Consider the following 12,094-nt stretch of genomic DNA (forward strand, 5'->3'; position numbering starts at 1 on the left):
CTTATATAAAAATATGGTTGGCTAGTTAGTCATTAATTTAAAGAACTGTGTTTAATAAAACAATGAAATTCAAAACCATATTTGATTTATTTGTGATCTGTCCTAGTACTATGCAGCGTAATTATTTTCAGTGAAATAATTATTAAGGGTTTCAAATTTAAATGTGTCCACTCAGTTTGAACATGTGTTCTTTTTTAGCCTAAAACTGCTTGTAAAATTATATTACTATGGGTACAATTAACAAATTTTGTATTTGAAATAGTACTTTTTTAGTCTTAGAGCATGAATGCCTGGTTGCACTGACAGCCACCTTCAGGAAGTACTACTGAGGCCCATAATTTGCATTGCTAAACAATTCTTAGGGCAGATCTGGTTTAAGGATTTTTTTCCAATTATACTCCAAAAAAACTAATTTGTAGTTCAATGTGCAAAGCTCAACTTGCTTTAGTAATAGTTGTGTTTAATAAGAAATGTATGTTTTAGTTTTAGGTAACTCCAAATAAATAGATACTCAACAAATAAAATATGCTTATTTACTAGATTATCTTTTCTTAGTATCTTCACATGACAGGCCATAATAAGATTTTGTAACTAAATGCTTCCAATACCAGGACTAAATATTTGATTCTCTGGACTTTGTTTTATGTCATTTCTATCTTTTCAAATTGTATGATATAATGGTTCATGATTTTTCTAATATAGAAATTCAAATGAATAAGATAACCATAACGAAAGTTTAAGAGAGGTGATATTAAATAAAATTCAACCAGAGTGATAGAGATTACCTTCAAATGGAACTGAAGTGCTTCAGTAAAATAAGTAACATGATTATCTTAGATATTTTTTTCACCAACACTGTCCACTAGTTTTTGTACAACTACTAAACAGAAATAGGTTTCTTGGTGTATATTCATTTCTCTAGGCAGTTACATTTGATTTGATCCTGGAAAGTGGCTGCCAGGAATTCTGTTGGAAATAAAATATTTATGAGTCAAATAATTATGACTTATTTTCTTAATGGATCAGCTAATTTAAAGTAATTCTACAGTAAGTAATTTCTGTATTTTATATGTGTTCAATTTTAAAAAGACAGTACAACAGAGAAAATGATCCTATTCTTGGACATCTAAAAATCAGGTTATCCTGAGTTCTCAGCAGGGAAGTCAGTATAGCAAGAGCTGGGCCTATGCTAGATCTGCTGCTGAGTCGGTCATTAATAGATGAATTGGAGCTTGGCTACAAAGAATCTGGGAGACAGGTAAGAATTGGAAATCTAGGTAGACAGGTGTTGAGCAACAGAGTGGATTCTTAATGAGAAGTAACAGGTTCTTAGGCACTGAGCTGGCCTAGGGCTAGGGCCAGACCACAGGAGAGGCTTGAAGTATTTACAAAATTCTTGGTCTTTGTGATTTCAGAATTGAATTTATCTGTTGTTCAAAATATAAGTGAACTGCTTTGCATATTTAATGAGAAGTGACTTGGGAGAGTGCAATTATAAGTGTTTATTTCAGTGTTCTCTCATATAAGCATTAGGTGAGCATTATTCTACCTTGACAGCCATTTCTAAGTCTCTTTGAATTATTATGTAAATACACAGGACTTTGGGAAAGTTTGGTGAATGTGGGAGAAGAAGCCTTATGCTATCTGACAGTTTTTTCCAGCTCTCAGTAAATAAATAATAGTATATAATAATATTTCTTATTTTTATACATGACTAGCAAATTTGGAGAGTGTATTTAATGATGAGAAATGATATTAAAACACAGAATAGTCTTACCTTCCCTCATCTGGGTTGCTCTGGTACATATGTGCAGTTGGAGATGCCATACTCTGATGTGATAAAAGAGATGGAGAGAGATTTATCCCTCTGAGTTGCTGAAAAGCTATTTCTGCATGGATGCTCCGAGGATTATTTGTCAGAATGCCTGCGTTCTTGTTTTTTTTGTCTGAAATTAGGAATTGTGAAACAATGAGAAGCACTAAGTAATAAAATGAATTAAGTAATAAAGCTTGGTTGCCCTTCAACTGAATGTGTGCTGTACATATTTCATAACATGAATTAAAACATTTTAAATAAAAGTAGAGAATTGGAATAGTTTTTTAGCACTTAATGCTGCTTAAACTTCTCTGAGTTCGTGAATCCATTTGATTGTTTCTTGGTAATTTTTAAAAATATAAATATCTAGAGCTGTGTGCTATAATAAATGTAGAGAGAAGGTGACCATGATTTTCAAAATAAAAATTGCGGCAACATAGTCCAAAAATAGGAGAGAAACTATAGGACTTTTCAAGAAAAACCTAAAAAATAGTCACACAACAAATCCTGAAGACATATCTGAGAAGGACATTATGGAGATGAATCCAAGGCTGAACTAGTACCAAAAAAAGAGAGAAGATATTGATGACATTCCTGAAGATAACATTGTACTGTTAAGGAGACTAATAATTTGGGATGTCCAATTTTACTGATAGTTATATCTACTGGACAAAAGCATAACAATTCTTACTGTGACTAAAATCTTAAAGCCATATGTATGTGGAAGTATGAAAAATAAGTTAAACAAAGAATAACATCTTAACAAAGATGTTATTTTGGGTTTCTTTTAACTGAGTTTCCTTTAAAAATAATCACACAGAGCAATCTACTGTTCTTAGTAGGCTCTTAGATCATTTTATAATTACTGTGATGTTCAAGTTTATTGTCCAACAGTGGTCCCATGCAAAGTGGGATGTTATAAGGAATGGAAGAGGTGAGCCCTCAGAGGAGTAGCTACCCCCAGTTTTACCAAAAAGATAGCCAGTGAAGATCTGGAATATGGGAAAAGGTTTAATCTAAGCCTGAATTAAAATGTATATAATAGAAGGAATCATTTCCATGCCCTTTCCTTTTAATATACTCGCTGCTATAGAGCTCTACCTCTTGAAACTCTTCTCTAGTATTAGTTTCATGGTTTATTTGTGGTTTCAAGGATAAAGTCTGATCGTCTCTTTGTACCCCAAGAATCTGTTGTCACAGATTTTTAAACCTTTGACTCTCTTCTTTTAGCAGGACATACTAATGAATTGGTTTCATATGCTATGAAATACATAAAATGAAACAAAAGCTTTTGAAAATAAGTATTTCAAGAAATAATTGTGCAAGTATCACAAAGTTCACATTATGAGTAAATGTTTAGTTACAACATATTAGTGGGTCAGCAAAACCGAAAAATACTATAGACTCTAAAGTCAGAATGACCACGTGAAACTTGAACAAACATGCAATTTTAGGAAATGTAAATTAAAAAATGCAATTTTAAGTAGTATTAGAAGTCAGAGTGAGATTTTGGTTTCAAATGAAGTGTTTTGTTTGTTTGCTTTTATATATACTTTGAAACTCTGTCGAAATACCTTCAACTTCAGGAGTTAAAGTGAAGTCAGATCCCAGGTAATGGCTAAATGCACCAGGCAGAATTACATTTGTTATCTTTATGGGAGGTGCTTTCACTTGGCCAAATGATCCACCATCCATTGGAGAGCTGGTAACAGGAATAAACTACATAATAAGAGAGAAACAGTTAAGAACACCTCACCTCCAAAACTCAGATCAATAGATTTAGTTCTTACCATAAGCCCCATTTGATAATCAACTTAAAATTCTTTAGGTCAGGAGTTAAAGCCTAAACTAAGTTGGTATGAAGCGGAAACTGAAAGTCTTTTGATTCCCTCAGAACCTTATGTTCTGTCTTTTCAGACTGCATGGTGCTCATCACTACTGTGATGGCACCTCTCCCTTTCCAGAGGATCTTAACAAGGTAAGTGCAGAAAATGAGAATTAAGCTTTTCCCTCTTTGCTTCTTTTTTACTGAGCAAGAGTTTCTGGATGGTAAGAGTTATATCTTCCACATCTTTATATTCCTCACATTACCTCTTCAAGTGCCTTGCAGTTAATTAGTTTTTCAAAAACAAACAAGTAAATAAATGGGGACTAAGGAAAGCATCTTATAACAATCACTTTTAATGAACGTGCTAACTCTCTAAATGGTGTTTACATTTTAAGTTAGTTGAGGATAAAGAGGCTTTTAAAAGAATTTCAGGAATCAGCAAACAGAGGAGGGAAGTATTTTAGGCTAGAGACTCTTGGTTTCCCTAGAATTTTATGCTTGCTCTGTCTTCATTAAGACTGACCTTGTTTATACTTTAAAAAATATGAATACTTTATACTGAATTCGGAATATATGATTCAACTTATTTAGAGATATAGGCTTTTGCCATTTGTGTAAAATGAACGATTTCCTGTTTCAGTAAGTGTTACCAAGAATGCAGCTTTGTAATGAGCACTAAAGTATCAGGCCTTTTACTAAAGCTGGTCAGTCCCAAATTCCTTAACTAATTCCTTTGTAGGAGTTTCTTCCCATCACTAATCTAGAATGTCAAATTTCCTTCTGAAACCAAAAGCCCCAAAATGTTCTGATTTAAAGGACTTTAGAGTTCATTTATTCCCTCTTACTTGCTGTTAAAAAAGAAAGAACAGCAGTAACCTGAAAGAAAAATAAATTAGACTGAACTGATAAACTTGAAAAGGATTCTGTTTTTGTGTCTCCTGAATAGCTAAAAGAAATAATGGCTCAGTTTTGTTCTAGCCATGAAAATAAACATTATTATTGAATCTTAAAATAGATTTCTCTATAATAAAGACTTCAAATATCCCCTTTATTTTATTAACCCTGTATAGATGAATCAAAAAATAATTTTTTAATAAAATTCTTACATATGGAATAAGTGGAAAAATAAGTTCTTATATATGGCACTGATTCAAATGGCAAGAATACATGTCTAGATTCACTCAAGACACATTATATCATAGTGTAGTAAAGGGAAAAATCCAAATTTACTATATGAAAAAATAGAAAAGAATAGCCAAGAAGCAAACTCTTTAGTGAAATACTCATCAGCTAAAATTTGAGTATATATAGGCTCAAAGGTCCAGTGTGCTCTGGAAATCAGTTTGTTTTACAGAAGGGATGGAGAGTGCTGGGTAATCCACTGAGTTAAATGAAAGCATCTACAGTAGTCTTACCTAGTTTCTCTTCAATATGCATTTTAAAAGTAATCTTTGTTCACTGACTAATGTTCTTGCTCTCTGGCTTTCACGTATATTAGAGGTTCACTTACCTTCTTACTGCCTCATCCTAGTTTAGGTTTTCATAATCTCCCTCTTGGATTATTCTAAAAGCCTCTTAACTGGTTTCCCTGCTTCCAGCCTCTTCTTTCTCCAACCTTGCAAAGGCACAGCTCTAATAAGGTTACTTCTTTGTTCAAAAACCATAGCTTTTCTGTGTTTCGTCTTTGTGGAGTATGGTCACGAAGAATCCTTGTGGTCAAGGACAGAATTTCCTAATGATATGCTTTTGTGGCTTCTGTCTAATCTCTTTCATGTCATGGTCAGATACCTTTTTAGAGTTCATAGGTAAAAGGTGCAATTTTTCTGGCCAACAAGAAAAGAAGCTCACATCTCCCTTGTTAGATTAACTACATAGTCTGGAGAATTGAGGTCAGAATTCCTTCCCTTCCTATCTGCTAAACTGAAAAGAGTTTGTTAGTTTCGGTTTATAGAAGTGATATGTTATAGATTCTTACCCTCTAGCATTATCTCACATATTAAGCAAGAGGCACACAGATTTTAAATAACTTTCTTTATGTCAAATTACATGACTGGAAAAAGGAGCTTCCCTGGAATTTGTGTGTGTGGTTGTACTCTATTGACCAGATCAAGGTTCTTTTGATAGTAATCACTAAAATAGATACTAAAATAATCTACAAAAACATCATAGCCCAGATTTACCTAGTAAATTGGTTTTAATTTACTAATAATTATATATTAAAAGAAAAGTACAAATAATAGAAGTATTACTGAAGTTTTCTTTGCTTGTAGTTCAGAGAAGTGAAATTCAGCTTTAGCTCTATCATCTGAATTCACAGGAATTCCATCTAACATCTGTAAGTTAGGCAGCCGAAATATGAGCATGTGGCGATGTAGTGTTTTTCTGCAAATCTGAATAAAGTTAAAAATAACAATTTATTCCTTTTAAAAAACTTTTATTTCAAAGATTAACTTTTATAGAGAAGGAAATTTAACACAGGTAGTAAGAATAGCTAATTTGTTATAATAGACAATACAAATATGAGCTCCCTTTTTGAAAGTTTTCTCAATTCCCTATTATACAAATGAAGATTCAAACTTTTTAAATTTAGTTTTTGTTTTTTTATTATTTTTTTAATCTGAATTCAATTAGCTAACTTATAGTCATCATTAGTTTCAGAGGTAGAGTTCAGTAACTCATCAGTTGCGTATAACACCCAGTGCTCATCACATCATGTGCCCGCCTTAATACTCATCACCCAGTTACCCCATCCATTCATAGTTCCCAACATATGCAAATACAGCTAATTTGATAAAGGTGACAACAAGGTCATAGAGGGGCTTTTTCTCCAGTGTGTTAGCCAAGAAGGTAAATAAAAGATCCACCCTAACAACCATGTGCTTTTCTGACTGTATTACAGCTTTGCAATAGAGCTTGAAGTCTGGCATTGTGATGCCACCAGCTTTGGTTTTCTTTTTCACCATTCCTCTGGCTATTCAGGATCTTTTCTGGTTCCATACAAATTTTAGGATTATTTGTTCCAGCTCTGTGAAAAATGTCAATGGTATTTTGATAGGGATTGCATTGAATGTGTAGATTGCTCTAGGTAGCATAGGCATTTTAACAATGTTTATTCTTCCCATCCATGAGCATGGAATGTTTGTCCATTTCTTTGTGCCTTCTTCAATTTCTTCTCTGTAGTTTTTAGAGTACAGACGCTTTACCTCTTTGGTTAGGTTTATTCCTAGGTATCTTACTGTTTTTGGTGCAATTGTAAATGGGATTTATTCCTTTATTTCTCTTTCTGCTGCTTCATTATTGGCATGTAGAAATGAAACATTTCTATATGTTGATTTTGTGTCATGTGACTTTACTGAATTCATTTTATCAGTTCTAGCAGTTTTTTGGTGGAGACTTTCAGGTTTTCTATATATAGTATCATGTCATCTGCAAATAGTGAAAGTTTTACTTCTTCCTCACTGATTTGGCTGCCTTTTATTTATTTATTTTTTTGTCTGACTGCTGTGGCTAGGACTTGCAGTATTATGTTGGATAAAAGCAGTGAGAGTGGACATCCCTATCTTGTTCCTGACCATAGAGGAAAAGCTCTCAATTTTTCCCCATTGAGGATGATATTAGCTGTGGGTTTTTCGTAGATGACCTTTAATATGTTCCCTCTAAACCTACTTTGTGGAGAGTTTTTTTTTTTATCATGAATGGATGTTGTACTTTGTCAAATGATTTTTCTGAGTCTATTGAAATTATCATATGGTTCTTATCCTTTCTTTTATTAATGTGATGCATTGCAAATATTGAACCACGCTTGCAACCCAGGAATAAATCCCACTTGATGGTGGTGAATGATTTTTTAAATGTATTGTTGGATTTCATTTGCTAGTGTTTTGTTAAGGATTTTTACATCTATGTTCATCAGAGATATTGGCCTGTAGTTCTCTTTTTTGTGGTGTATTTATCTGGTTTTGGTATCAGGGTAATGCTGGCCTCATAGAATGAATTTGGAGCTTTTCTTTTCTATTTTTTTGGATCAGTTTGAGAATAGGTAATAACTCTTCTTTAGATGTTTGGTAGAATTCACCTGTCAAGCCATCAGGTCTTGGGCTTTTGTTTGTTGGGAGCTTTTTGATTACTGATTCGATTTCTTTGCTGGTTACTCATTTGTTCAAATTTTCAATTTCTTCCTGCTTCAGTTTTGGTAATTAATATGTTTCTCGAAATTTATCCATTTCTTCTAGATTGTCCAATTTCTTGGCATATAGTTTTTCATAACGTTCTCTTATAATTGTATTTCTGTGGTGTTGGTTGTTATTTCTCCTCTTTCATTTGTGCTTTTATTTATTTGGGTCCTCTTTCTTTTCTGTTTGATAAGTCTGGCTAGAGATTTATCAATTTTGTTAATTTTTTCAAATTACCAGCTCCTAATTTCACTAATATATTCTATTGGTTTTTTTAGTTTCTACAATCATTTATTTCTGCTCTGATCTTTATTATTTCCTTCCTTTTACTGGCCTTATGCTTCATTTGTTGTTCTTTTTCTAACTCCTTTAGGTGTAAGGTTAGGTTGTTTATTTGAGATTTTTCTATCTTCTTGAGGTAGACCTGTATTATTATATACTTCCTCTTAAAACTGCTTTTGCTGCATCCCAAATATTTTGGACAGTTGTGTTTTCATTTTCATTTGTTTCCATGTTTGTTTGTTTGTTTGTTTATTTCCTGGTTGACCCATTCATTGTTTAGTAGCATGTTATTTCACTTTCCATGTATTTGAGGTCTAGCCAGACTTTTTCTTGTGGTTGATTTCAGGTTTCTTTTTTTTTTTTAAAGATTTATTTATTTTAGAGAGCGAGAGAGAGCACAGAGGGAGGGGCAGAGGCAGAGGGAAGGAGAGAATCTTCCAGCAGCCTCCCCGCTGAGTGCAGAGCCTGATGCAGGGCTCAATCCCAGGATTCTGAGATCATGACATGAGCTGAAATCAACAGCCAGCCGCACAACTGACTGGGCCATCCCAGGTGCCACTGACTTCAAGTTTCATAGTGCTGTGGTCAGAAAAGGTGCATGGTATAACTTTGATCTTCTTGAATTTGTTGAAGCCTGTTTTGTGGCCTAATATGTGATCTATTCTGGAGAATGTTTCATGCGCACTTCAAAAGAATGTGTATTCTGTTTTAGGATGGAGTGTTCTGAATATATCTGTTAGGTCCATCTGGTCCAGTGTGTCATTCAAAGCCATTGTTTCCTTATTGATTTTCTTTTTTTTTCTTATTTTGTTTAAATGATCTGTCCATTGATGTAAGTGGGGTGTTAAAGTCCCCTACTATTATTGTGTTATTATCAATTAGTCCCTTTATGTTTGTTTTTAATTGTTTTATGTACTTGGGTCTTCCAACATGTTGGGTGCATAAATATTTACAATTGTTATATCTTCTTGTTTGATTGTCCCCTTTATTATTACATAGTGTCCTTCTTTGTCTCTTAAAATATAGTACCCAAAGCAATATATACATTTAGTGCAATCCCTATCAAAATACCAAGAGCATTTTTCACAGAGCTAGAACAAACAATCCTAAAATTTGAATGGAACCACAAAAGACCCCGAATAGCCAAAGCAATCTTGAAAAAGAAAAGCAAAGCTAGAGGCATCACAATTCTGGACCTTAAGTTATGTTACAAAGCTGTAGTAATCAAAACAGTATGGTATTGGCACAAGAAAACCACATAGATCAATGGAACAGAATAGAAAACCCAGAAGTGAACCCACAATTATATGGTTAATTAATCTTCAACAAAGCAGGAAAGAATACCCTAAGGGAAAAAGACAGTCTCTTCAACAAATGGTATTGGGAAAACTGGACAACTACATGCAAAAGAATGAAAACCACTTTCTTACACCATACACAAAAATAAATTCAAAATGGATTAAAGACCTAAATATGAGAGCTGAAACAATAAAAATCCTAGAAGAGAACACAGGGCACTAACTTCTTTGACATCAGCCATAGCAACTTCTTTCTAGATAGGTTTCCTGAGGCAAGGGAAAGAAAAGTGAAAATAAACTATTGGGACTACATTAAAATGAAAAGTTTCTGCACAGCAAAAGAAACAACCAACAAAACTAAAAGACAACCTACTGAATGGGAGACAATATTTGCAAATGACATATCTGATAAAAGATTAGTATCCAGAATTTATAAAGAACTTATAAAACTCAACACCCAAAAAATGAATAATCCAATTAAAAATGGGCAAAAGACACAAAGAGACCTTTTTCAAAGAAGACATATAGACGGCCAACAGACAAATGAAAAGATGCTCAACATGACTTATTATCAGGGAAATGCAAATCAAAACTGCAATGTGATATCACCTCACACCTGGTTAAAATCAACAACGCAAGAAACAACAGGTGTTGGTGAGGATGGGGAGAAAAGGGAATCCTCTTGCACTGTGGGTGGGAATGCAAACTGGTGCAGCCACTCTAGAAAACAGTAGTATGGAAGTTCCTCAAAAAGTTAAAAATAGAACTACCCTACAATCCAGCAATCATACTACTAGGTATTTACTTAAAGAATACAAAAGCACTAATTCAAAGGCACACATACACCCTAATGTTTACAGCAGCATTATGTACAATAGTCAAATTATGGAAACAGCCCAAGTGTCCACTGATTGATGAATGGATAAAGAAGACGTGGTGTGTGTGTGTGTGTGTGTGTGTGTGTGTGTGTGTGTGTATAAAATAGAATATTACTGAGTCATAAAAAAGAATGAAATCTTGCCATTTGCAATGACATGGATGGAGCTAGACAGTATAATGCAAAGTGAAATAAGTCAGAGGAAGACAAATACCATATAATTTTACTCATGTGGAATTTAAGAAATGAAACTAAACAAACGAGCAAAGGGAAAAACAAGGGAGAGAGAGAGAAGCAAACCAAGAAACAGATTCTTAACTATAGAGAACAAACTGATGGTTATTACCAGAAGGGAAGTGGGTGGGGGGATGGGTTAAATAGGCAATGTGGATGAAAGAATACACTTGCTGTAATGAGCACCAGGTGATTCATGGAAATGTTGAATCACTATATTGTACACCTGAAACTAATACTATACTGTATGTTAAGGAACTGGAATTTAAGTAAAAACTTAAATAAGTAAAAGCTGAACCACAGAATCAGTATTATGCTAAAAATAATTTTAATAAATGTTAAAAATGTCAAAAAAAAGTAAGTTCCAAAAAACTGAAAGAAGGAAATAATAAAGGGTGGGAATTATTGAAAAAGAAACCAAATAAATTAACTACTTGATAAAACCCAAATATGGTTCTTTGAAGAGATTAATACAATAGACAAACATTTAGCAAGACTTATGAAGAATAAGAGAAAAAGCAAAAATCAACAAATTTAGGTATAAAAAAGATAACACACAAATATGGTAGAGATATTAAAAAATTCATGAGAGTATTATGATAGTAATACATTCAAAATTTATATAAAAAGGACAAATTTATAGAAAAATATAACTTCTCAATACTAACCTTTGAAGAAATAGAAAACATGATTAGATTTATAACCATTAAATAATTTAAATAAGTAGTTTAACATCTAATTTCAAAAAATATTGAGCCCAGATTGTTTTAGAGATAAGATCTAATTATCTGGGCACCTGAGTTGCTCAGTGGGTTAAGCATCTTGCCTTCTGCTCAGGTCGTGATACCAGGGTCCTGGGATCAAGTCCTGCATTGGGCTCCCTGCTCAGCGGGGAGTCCGCTTCTCCCTCTACCTCTCCATCCTTCTTGTGCACTCTCTCTCAAATAAATTTTAAAATCTTAAAAAATAAGATCTAATTATCCTTCAAGGAACACATAAGTTTTTTACCATATAAACTAATTCATAGACTAGCAAGAGAGAGCTCCCAGTTAATTTTATGAGGCAAGAACAGCCTTGATGAACTTAAAAGAGTAGCATAAGAAGATAATTATAGGATAATTTTACATATTTATGTATTTCCATAAATATAGATATACTACATGAAATCTTAGCAAATTGAATTCAGCAAAGTGTAAAACATGACTAAATAGTATTCAACCCAGGATTAATGATGGTTTAACACTAGAGCAGGTTAAAGAGAAAACTACATTGCCAATTAGTTAAAATCCAATGACTATTCATGATAAAAACAGGTAGTAAACTGAATTAGAAAGGAGCTTTCTTAAAATGTTGATGGTTATCTGTCCATAACCTATAGCAAACTCGTATTTAATAGTGACAATTTAGAAGTGTTTTTTGAAGTCAGTTACCTACTATCAGTGCTTCTATTCAACACTTTATTAGAGGTCCTAGTCAACACACTAAGAGAAGTAAAGGAAATAAAATACATAAGGATTGGAAAGAAATGAGTCATTATTGCAGATAATATGATAGTATACTGAGAAAATCCAACAAAATTTATAATTC

The 12,094-nt window shown here is 33.3% G+C and overlaps 1 protein-coding gene across 1 annotated transcript in view; it reads right to left on the reverse strand.

Moving 5' to 3' along the window:
- Nucleotides 1–926: 926 nt before the first annotated feature.
- LRRC9 (leucine rich repeat containing 9) overlaps nt 927–12,094 on the reverse strand; it is a 97,407-nt gene continuing 86,239 nt past the window's right edge. Inside the window, exons 29-32 of the mRNA XM_028101043.2 lie at nt 5,894–6,034; nt 3,391–3,535; nt 1,778–1,946; nt 927–966 (exon numbers count right to left, since the gene is read on the reverse strand). Of these exons, the coding sequence (XP_027956844.2) occupies nt 927–966; nt 1,778–1,946; nt 3,391–3,535; nt 5,894–6,034 (495 nt within the window). The remainder of the gene's footprint in view (nt 967–1,777; nt 1,947–3,390; nt 3,536–5,893; nt 6,035–12,094) is intronic.

This window comes from Eumetopias jubatus, unplaced genomic scaffold (genome assembly GCF_037043125.1).
Source record: "Eumetopias jubatus isolate StellerSeaLion01/CBP00866 unplaced genomic scaffold, mEumJub1_p1.0 scaffold_7, whole genome shotgun sequence".
In the NCBI taxonomy this organism is placed as follows: domain Eukaryota; kingdom Metazoa; phylum Chordata; class Mammalia; order Carnivora; family Otariidae; genus Eumetopias; species Eumetopias jubatus.